Here is a 10,575-nt window from a genome sequence, read left to right as displayed (position 1 = left end):
ACTATTTATCCAAATGGAAATGCAGCATGACGACAATTGACTTGGTTTTCTCTTGTATAACTTTTGCTGAAAAATCATAAACCCGGAAGACTGTTGGGAGATTCTTATGCCAAAAGTTTTCTATGGGGTCGCAGAGAATTTACAATGTAACTGTTTGCGTCATTGCCACTAACTTTATATAATTTGTAATAATTGACGATTATCTGTTTTAGATAAGAAACAACTCAATTACGTGCTGCAAAAAGATGCCCCTTAATAAGTTTACACTTTTTACGCCAAGTTTTTCTGAGTCTGTTGCCTTCTATGATTGGATGTGTGTTTGGTAAATACACCCCGTGAGGTCATATTTGATAATTTTTCGACGTCATTTCAACTATTTTAGGCTCAATGCGATGAACAATTTATTAAAAACAAATACAATGAATGAAGAATTGAGGTTTTGGAACACTTTGCAAAATTCATCGCAATATTACGCACACATGCATGTGAGTCCAGGGTCAAAGGTCGTACTTCATTGCGCATGAGCGCCTACGACTAGTCAGCATTACTTGGAAGATACTTTTACACCGGGTCACAAAGTTTTTTTCAAACTTGATCCACATATAAGCCTATGTAACATAGAAATCGGTGCGAATATTAACGATGCGATTTCGTGTAGTATTTCAACTCAAATTTATAAACAAAAATAACAGGTGATTGCCCTGTTCACACATAATCATCTAAATTCGCACAGATTTCTGTTTTACACATATTTATATGTGGGTCAAGTTTGGAAAAAACTTTGTGACCAGGTGTAGTAGTAATTTCCGTATTACTTGTTGAAGAGATTTGAAGTTGTCAGAAAAGTCGTTTCTTATTTAAATTAAAGCTGGTTAGTCTGCACAGAGGAGTACAGCGGTGAAAACCTGGACTCACACGCATTTAATATGTTTTTGAAAATCATTGCTCGTCTTCTTCAGATTGATAAGATTTCTGTGTTTCAGAACGGATGAGAGCAGCCCCACTCACATTTAGATTTTCTCTGCAAAATAAAAGAAAATTTGAAACTAAAAAACAACAACCCCGGAAAATAATTTTTGGCGGAAAATCGACGAAAGTTTGGCTTTTGTCTTGAGACATAGAGATCATAAAGTGTGTATATTTTATAGAGGTGTATGTGATGTTAGGAAACAAGCTTTACCTGTGTAGCTCTACCTTATTTCAAGAAAGAACCTTTTATGCGACAACTTCAGCACACACGTTAATTATCATAAAACCATAAAAACGTCCAACCATAAATCTTTCTATTTCGCGACACAAAAATTATATCTGGGAGAACCCAAATGGGCCGCGCTCCAAAGTTTGAGGCCACCCCTGGTTAACTGATGCCCAAAAACCCGCGGGTTTGGGTTGATTTCCATTTCACTAATTTCCAATAAGTTTTTACCGGTTCAGTCGTTTCCCGTTCCACGAAGCGACTCGAATCATGACCAGAAACATGAGTCCCAGAATCGAGGCGTAAATCAGGACGAAAAATAGAAAGTAGGAAGGTTGGTTGTCGATCAGTTGACCCACGGGAAGCGGGAGAAGCATTTCTCCCAAAGAAGCACCAACAATAAATGCGCTAGCGGCCCTGTAAAAAAGTGAACAGGTAAACGTAAATCCTCACTTCCCAGTAATATTTCATGCAATGGCATGATTGGCAGGATCACCCCACTGCGCAGGTCCTTGCTTGGCGATCACAGCTATCGTATCGCGATCATTAGGTTTGCAGGCTTGGCAACCCAGGCATTGCAGCCTAGCAGTTAGGCTGTCAAACCTGCAAACCTAATGTTCTCACTTCACACATTTGCTTTGTGGCAATTGATGTTTTTGTAATGAAACAAAATCAGAAATATGAGATACTGATCTTCTGTCACAAAAAAAACTGAGAAGATATTGTTCAATATTGTTCATGTGACAAAATCCACGTTTATTTTCTGTGCCAGAACGCAAGTTCTTGAAAATTCCACTTAAAGTTTTCGGCAAACTTAAAGTCTGTGTAATATAAAAATCTGCACGGATGTTTTTGTTTATGTGTGAACATGACAACCACATGTTACTTTTTTATTGTATATTTGAATTGGAATACTACACTAAATTATAGCATTAACGTTTGCAAAGATATTTCCTGAACAGATTCCTATAGATCAGTGTTACCTCCCGTTCACAGTGATGTAACGTTCGGCCCAGAGAAACATCGAGCCGTAAATACTGGACCCAGAGAATCCGGATATGATAAGTCCAACCCAGAAAATTCGGGGGGCTGATGTTGCGTAGAAAGGGAGGCAGCAGAGAAGTATCGCCGACCCTATCATGGCAATGAGATCGCCTGCCAGGATCACTGCGGAAAGTTCAATAGGTTTTGATCTCAACATTGTTTTGATACTTTTTTGTATTAAAGTTGTCGGAAAATTTACTTGATTCGAGACTAATTGTGATAATATGCATGAGTGAACATCAGTTTTACCCGAATAATATGATTCTAATTTAGTTAGAGCGAAACTATCACATGATTAACGTAAAATATTAAATGTGTCGTATCAGTCTTATGTCCACGAAGTGAATCCTCTTGGTTTGGCACTCTTCGAAGAAGACTGACTTTTGTATTTTGAAATACACTAACTTTCTTAATATTATTTACACGAAGCGAGATTTACTCGCGAAAACCAGTGTACTTTAGAATACAAAAGTCAGTTAACGTAAAACTGCAAGATTCTACAGGACTTCCAGACACACACAGGGAAAGCAGTTTCTCCCAAGGGGATTTACCTGTTGGGGAAAACTTTTTGGACAGGAAAACAGCGCAGAACTGTCCAAGCGTGACGGCGGAGTAGAATAGAGCAGTGAGATTTGAGGCGTCGTCTTTATTGTAGCGCATTCCTTCCACGTCACTGACCAGGAATGCGAAGAGGAATGTGAGGAAAGTGGCTTCCACTCCGGAGTAGACGAGGTAGAATACGAAGATGAAGGCGATTAGACCGAACCTAAGAACACAGAAACTCTTTGGAAGTGGAAATCTTTCAAAAACGTTATTTTAAATATTAAGGAGTCTCCGGCAATGTTTAATAATTCTACGTTAAAAATAAAATAAATTACGCTGTTTCCGAGAAGATTTTTTTGCAACAAGTCTTAAAAATCTACTTGTTCAAAATCACCTGAACGATTTCCCCTCCTGGGATATCGTGTCCGCCTGCTCGGAATGAGAATATCGGACCTTGGTGAGCAACCTCACCAGGAGGAAGGACACCGCCACCATCGTCGTCATGGCGACGGCGAGGAAGAACACGATGCTGACGTAGGGGGTGGAGGTGTTGCCGATCATGTGACGCTCGTATTCCGCTGCGGTTCCTGTAAAAGTTTGAAGTGGGTCAATCACAAATGTTGGTTTTCGATAAGTGAGGAATTGGTATCGGATGACGTTGTTATCCTTCGTTAGGATTGTCTTTGTTCAAATATATTCGAAAATTTACTTGGGATAAGTAGTTCAATTATGACGTGACTGTAAATTGTTGTTTCAAAATATTGCTTTATTGTTATGTTGCAACCATGGTTTTGTTGGTTTTACCCATTCTCCAAAATAAGCAAAAGCCGCTCGCGCGGAACGCTAAATCCTGGTCTTATCGATCGGAATTCGCAAACAAACAGAGAATTAAGCGTGTCCAAAGTCCGAACGTCCTCGTGCCCTCAGGGTAAGTTTGTCACGGAATGTTAAATATTTATAAGATCCAGGCTAATGACCACCTTTAAGTGTGAAGTTATTCCCACATCCGTCATGGAAATAAATAGTATTTGAAAAGTTCACTCTGGCATCAGCCAATACATTGTAGTAAACCTTATGATAGAAATGCTGAGATCGCCATGGCTAAGTATACAGGACATGTACAGTGCGGGGCGATTCTGTCTTGCCATGCGACAGCATGTAACGCATGTGACACTTCAGCATTATTTAAAAAGTCGATGAACCATAGAAACGCTACTCACGGATTTACTCATAATTCTGAGAACAAAAAGCTGACAGTGCAGAAAACAGTGATACATCTTTTACTTATTAAAGACTTTTCTTTTGTTCACAGATCATAAATGTACATTGCCCCCAAAATGAAAAAATCTCATTAAAACGAAAAAAATGAACTGATTGCCAACATGCTGTTGTTAATTTAAGAAAAAATCACGAACATGATAGACAGACTTTTAAATTTGCGCAACAGACCTAATGCAGATCCCTTATATGTGCACCAACAACAACTCACCGCTAAAGTTCGTCGAGTTCATGTTTAGTGACTCCGTCATATTCTGTGTGTGATTGAGGAGGTGATTCTCATTGAGGAAGGGTTTGGCCAGGAGTGGAGTAACAGCGCAACCCAAGCACAAAGTGAAATGGAGAAACTGGAGATGGGGCTCAACACGTTTTCCCCACAGTTGCAAACACAACACGTTGCCAACTGAAAGACAAATACGATTATTCATGGAATAATCGACCAAAACTTCGATGTAATACTGAGCGGAATCCACGTTTATTGTCCACTATATTGCTTTCATGAGGTTTTCAGACTTGGCGGCCCAGGCATTGCAGCCTAGCTGGATCATCCAGTTTTTCCCGACAAGTCGGAACAAGATTTGAAAAATCAAGCTCCCGGTGAGTCTGTGGGCTAACCAAGCCCAACGCTCTACCAAATGAGCTACAGGATGTTTCAAGGGGTATATATATTGCTTTCATTTATTTGCTCAAATAAATCCTGTGGATGTTTTAAGTTATGACAAAATGCAATAAAAAGAATTGATTTGCGGCTTTGAACTTACTCGTTTTCATACTTAACTGTATGTTCTGAACACAATTGGGCAATTTTATTCGTTAAGACTTAAGACCTACAGTTTACCCACAGTTTTATTCGAATGTCAAAGATTTCTCAGAATTCAAGTGTTTCTTGCAGTTTCCTAAAGCTCGTTTTTTATCTTGGAAGGTTTGCAAACGATAATATTCGTCCACTTACTCGTCTCAAGAATCCCGAGGCCGACCGAGGTGAGAGCTTGGAAAGCGAAAAATCCAACCTTGTTTAAAAGCACAGGAGTGAATCCTTGTCCGACCCCGGTGAACAGCAATGATGTCACGACTATTGCGTATATGTCAACCTTCCTGAACAAAACGAATGATAATTGTTAACGCTGCCAGAGAGTCCTCTTTCATATAGTGTTGTTGTTGGACATTAGATGTGTTTAGTTACGAACTTTAAGCGTATCTGCGCAATGTTTGCTAAGAAAATGTGAATAATGTTCAAAAAGTGCACTGGCTTTGAAAACAGAATCAGTCTACTAAGTGCCAGAAGAGCAATTCCGATTAATTAGTATGCCTGGCAACAAAAATAGCAGTAAATAGCAGTAGAATCAGTCTAGTTTGCTAAAACGGAAGATAAATTTCGCTTTAGTAGAATCGTCACTTCAGACATTTATAGACACAAAAAAAATGTCACCATCAGCAATGAAAGTAAGCTAGGGTTTAATAAACAACCTCAAACTGTTGTATGAGTTTAGTGACTGGGCAGCAAGATATCCACCAATAGCCACGTGTTGCAATATGTCTCCAATAACTCCAATGACAATTTCCTAACTCAGATTTAGATCCAAAGTCCCAACTCACCCTTCTGTGCTCCCAGCAAGAGCGGAACCGATAAGATATCCGGCTCCTTTTATCGACAAACTGGGTGAGAGACTTTCCAACGTTTCGTTCATGTTCTCAGCAATGGAAGGCAGAGTCAAACCGTAGAGAGTCAAGTTCACCCCCTGCAATAGAAAGGTTGCTATAGGTTGAGTGGAACTTGTCACATTAACACGACCGGTTCTCCGAGTAGAAAAAAAATGAAGGGCCTGTATTTCAACTAAAACGATCTCAATTCGCTTTGACCTTCTGCTCTTACATAAATCCCCTTTTTGGATTTTTGAGAAATTTGGACTCAATTTGGTCAAATCGCTTTGCCTGAGACCTGCATTTATCAATAATCATTCAGAAATCTCTCTGTATGTGTCTGTACTTGACTATTTAGCTGTAAAAATCGTCACTAGTCAAGTTGCACTGATGAGACATTTAGGACAAAAGCAGGTCGAAATAGTTGCCTAGTCTGCGGCTCAGGTACGAATTGTCTTGGCTCTACTGCTTTTGATTGATGTAGAGGTTGACAGGTAAGTTGTGGGTGAACACTATATGGTTATGACGCACCCACTTTAGGCAGTGTGATAAACCTGCATGGAATGCACAGAGTTCTCATCTCATTTTGTGGAATGTCGGCATCGCTCAAATTAAATTGTCAGACTTGTTGACCATGCAACAAGGTTGTATATTGGTGTAAAATCCAAGTCCGTTCAAATCCAATAAAAGGAACGTATGTTTGCTAATGCACTGCGCTTTACTCAATGTCGGTATTGTAAAGATTAAAGTTTGGGGGTCTAAAAGCGGGCATTACGCAGCCGACAAGTTATTTCGGTTACAAAGGTGTATTGAGTGTATCTCACTGTGCGTGGAAAGTTTAAAGAACTTGTTTGTGGTTGAAATGAACATATGTCGCATGTGACACCATGACAACGTCCATATACCACAATAATATCCTTTTAAACTTGAACGTCTACTTGTAAGTATTCATACGGTGGCCCACAGCTGCGACCACGCCTCAAAAACAATTCAAAAATAAGTGTTTAACTTTTCACTCAGTTCCAAGTTTAAATTGCGTTTCAGTCATTCAAATATCATAGGTTTCATGAAGGCGAGATTTTTTGTCGGATTTTTCTTTGAAGACTTATCCTTCAGCATTGATCAACCTCCCTGTCATTGTTTGGCGCACGCGCGAGTAACAATGAACACAGTTCGACAATCGTCTGCCGTGTGAATTTACCATATCTCAGTAAATCTCGCAGGCTCTAATAATTGAAAGAAATAAAGAGGGCCTGGAACTCATATAATAGTCTGATAGATTATATGATAAGATGATACGTAGCGGCTCAAGTAAGCCATAGGGAGCGAAATAGTTTTACTTTTAAACGCGACTGCGCTGCGAACAACAAACATTTTCAGTATAAAACCGGAAACATCCAATGTTTAAACATTTACGGTCCCCTGATTTATAAAAATCTCCTCAAACAGTTAGGTTTGCCACTAATTACCATTAATAACCGCCAAGGAATGTATTTTCAGTTGGATGTTCGTTTTGAATTTTGGTTTGCGAATATTTGCTCCCAGCAGTCACGGGTGATTTAGGACATTCTCCTTTTCATTGTGAACGACGCGCACGACGTACGTATAAAGCTTAGCGCGACTTCTTTTACCTCGCAATTTTTGCTTCTGCTTTTGGGTTTAGAAATTTCTCATCACGAGTCGCACACAGATTGGAATTAACGCAGATTCTTTAATGTCGTGTAATCGGAATAAATATAATATCTCCGCTGGTGATTTTTAGGCGGCCCCGGGCAAAAAGGCCTGATGGACGTCGAGATCTCGTACTAGTGTATGGCGTCAGTTGATGTGATGTCATCAACTTACAGTGTTGCAAAGTTTGGTGAGAAGGTTGGCGGGTTTGAAACCAGTTGTGATTGTATAAAAATGTCAGTCAAGAAAGATACAAACTAGGATGAATGTCCGGTACTTGCCGGGAAGAACTACCTACACACAGGTGAATAACGACACGCATTTCACATTATACGCTGTGCTCTATAAAATGTCTGTCAGCAAAGGTTAAAGGACAAACAAACATAAAGTGCTTAAAATGTCAATTTCGTGCAACCGGAAACCATCTTACCATCGTGAAGAATGCTGCAGCCAGTGTTGCCATGGCTACGTATCTCGGTACGTCGTTCATCTCTCCAACATCCTCCTCATCATTCTCCTTTTCATCCTCCCGTAGTTTTTCCTCTTCTTCTTTTCCCACAGAACAAATAGTGACGTCACCGTTTGACATGCCGCATATCTTTGCATCCAACCAAGTCGCAAGGTCAAAGTGTCAGAGAAATATTGCAAGTAAACTTTCCTGTGCAAAATTATAACGAAACATTAATCCGTGCAATAATTTATAACCTAAAATTAACCATCAGTTAACCGCCTGAAATTACTGTTGCTTTGTTCAGAGAACCGTTTTAAATTAGTTTGTTTTTATCAAATTTTTCGTTACACAATAAAACCTTTGGCATGTAGCAGCACATTCTGCAACTATGGAAATCTGCCAAAGGAATTAAACCGTGAATCTTCGTTAACCTGAACACACAACGTTTGACAGAAAACATAAAAACAGCTTCACGAATAAGTTGTTATATAAACAGCTAGATATTATGTAACAACGACCACCCGTCCTCTCTATCTCACTCTCTATCTCTCCCCAACCTTCCCAATACACATCACAACCCGACTCGACCCTCAGTACTCAGGTACATCTGCACGCTCGATGTTTTATTGCCATTTTCCCTTTTTCTCGACCATGCGTCAAGTCAAGGTCGATGGAACGTCAGCTTATGCCGCCCACCATAAGATAACTGCAACCCGCGCTTGTGTAAAAAGCAGCAAACTTAATGTAAAGCTTCCTACGCAAAATGAGGTGATCGCTGAAGGCATTTTTGGCAATCTCATCAGCTGCTGTATCGATCGCGCGGTCATGGTGGCCGTCAAGCCACTTTAACCTGACAAGTTATCAAAGCTACACATGAAAAAAAACACCCTCCAGTAAAACCTTAGCATTCCTTAGCGTGCTTGAATACTGAACAACCGTACAAGAGCAATTTCACGCCCTGATGTAGAAGTGGAAAGGCATCACAGTTTTCTGACATGGCAACATAGGAAAGTGATTCCGCATTATGGGCGGGTAGAACTAAAAATTTGTCGCCCGGAAATTACCCAGGGATGCCCTTGACTAGAAAACACTTAATCACGCCGAAAATAGCGGCTCATTCAACAATAGTTTGTGTTTCAAGTGGAGAAAGCTGTGATTTTAGGCAAACTTTTCCGCGACATACCCCGACCGTTGTTCCAAAGGAACCAACTTATCGACCACAGAATCCAGGTTTAGATAATTGGAAGCCGAACCTCATAAACACAACAACAAAAATTCCTACAAACCCAATCATCTTTATCGGCGACCGTGCCTGTAATGCTTCCGTTTATGTTGTATTCTCATAACACCGTTGATTCACAAAACAACGAAAGTGTTGGGTCGTGTGCAGTGAAGCGATAACTCGATATTACGTGGTTAAAGGTGTAACAACGGTCACGGTCCGCTGCATCTCTTGCCGGTATGGACGAAACACAAGGATTGCTATACAGGGGTCGGCGGTTGAAATTCAAAACTTTTGAAAAATTACAAAAATTGGTGCATCCTATTTTGTTACAAAGCGAAATTAGAGTGCGGTGGAACCTTAAGTGGCAAATCAACCACAGCAATTTAGTCTTTCTAATCACCTTGAACTGGGTTTTAAATTACGTTTAAAGACAAAAAAACAATAAAATATGAACAACGTGCCAACAACAACACGACTGTTTCTGAGAAATAAAGAACAACATTGCCGGAAGATCCTCAATTGACCGCAACATGACTAAAATTACCTGAAATGTGGAAGGTTTGGCCCGTTTGCATTGGTTTAAAACGGTCGAACGCTTCGTCCCCATATTACGTGTCAACGACACCCAACAACTTCCCCATGCGCCTGATTGACCTTCCCGAAGTATTTTGGGTAATTTTGTGGCGATCAATATTTTCGCTCGCTTGTAATTTTCGTCGAAACGCTGACCTCTGAAAACCTCAGATTTTCGCCATAGTTTTTTGTCTTTCTTGCAAAAAGTGTTGCACAACGTTACTTAAAACAGACCGCTTTCAATTTTTTTAAACTGCCTGAAAAGTTTCAGGTTTTATTCAACAACTGGTTTTCATACTGGCCCATAAACTAACAAATGTAACTTCGCAAAAATACGACAACTACAACTGCTTTAGACCCGAATTCATGCAAGGGCATCACGATTTTAGTCGGTGACGCCCTTATTGTCAACTTCTCTACGATTTCCAACTAACATGGAGCATATCTAAGCTCCAGTATATACTTGGCAAGCGGATATGTCATATATTTACCAAACTTATCCTTGCTTCCAACCGGGGCAGTACAATATCCGTTCCCATCCAGGACTCACGTGAGTAGCAGACACTTTCTCCACGAGAATATGAAGTGATCTCGCAAAAGTTAAACGTTATTAAAGCAACAGAAAATTACCAGACTTATTAATAGATGACATTAATTGTTGCCAGTTATGTGTGTGAAGACCCTGGGGGCAGGTCGCGGATCTCGTCAGATTCTTACAATAAACACGTCTATTTCTGACCAGTTATCAACGTCTCCTATAAATATAGGTTAAGATAAAAAAACTTACATTCGAAAATGTCGTTAATGTAACAGTTTTTCTTGTGAGAAAGTTTGCTTGTACAGATTGGTGTGCTGAGTTTCACAAATAGCAGAGGAAAAATCGAATATTTTAATCTCTTGTTACCGATATTTTATGATCGTTAAGTTACAAAATAGCGGTAAGTGCAGCAAAAA

At 39.9% G+C, this 10,575-nt stretch overlaps 1 protein-coding gene across 1 annotated transcript; it reads right to left on the bottom strand.

The window, feature by feature from the left end:
• Window positions 1-384: 384 nt before the first annotated feature.
• On the bottom strand, window positions 385-10,211 carry LOC145904096 (sodium-dependent glucose transporter 1A-like). The gene is made up of 10 exons (XM_082992340.1): window positions 10,113-10,211; window positions 7,803-8,030; window positions 5,657-5,799; window positions 5,013-5,155; window positions 4,272-4,463; window positions 3,177-3,369; window positions 2,791-3,005; window positions 2,179-2,362; window positions 1,427-1,612; window positions 385-1,021 (listed from the first exon to the last, which is right to left on the bottom strand). The coding sequence occupies exons 2-10, from the start codon at window positions 7,959-7,961 to the stop codon at window positions 940-942; spliced, it is 1,497 nt and encodes a 498-aa protein (XP_082848466.1). The 5' UTR covers window positions 7,962-8,030; window positions 10,113-10,211; the 3' UTR covers window positions 385-939.
• Window positions 10,212-10,575: the final 364 nt, after the last annotated feature.

The sequence above is a fragment of the Ascidia mentula genome, chromosome 1 (genome assembly GCF_947561715.1).
Source record: "Ascidia mentula chromosome 1, kaAscMent1.1, whole genome shotgun sequence".
Classification (NCBI taxonomy): domain Eukaryota; kingdom Metazoa; phylum Chordata; class Ascidiacea; order Phlebobranchia; family Ascidiidae; genus Ascidia; species Ascidia mentula.
This window is presented reverse-complemented; position numbering and strand designations above follow the sequence as displayed.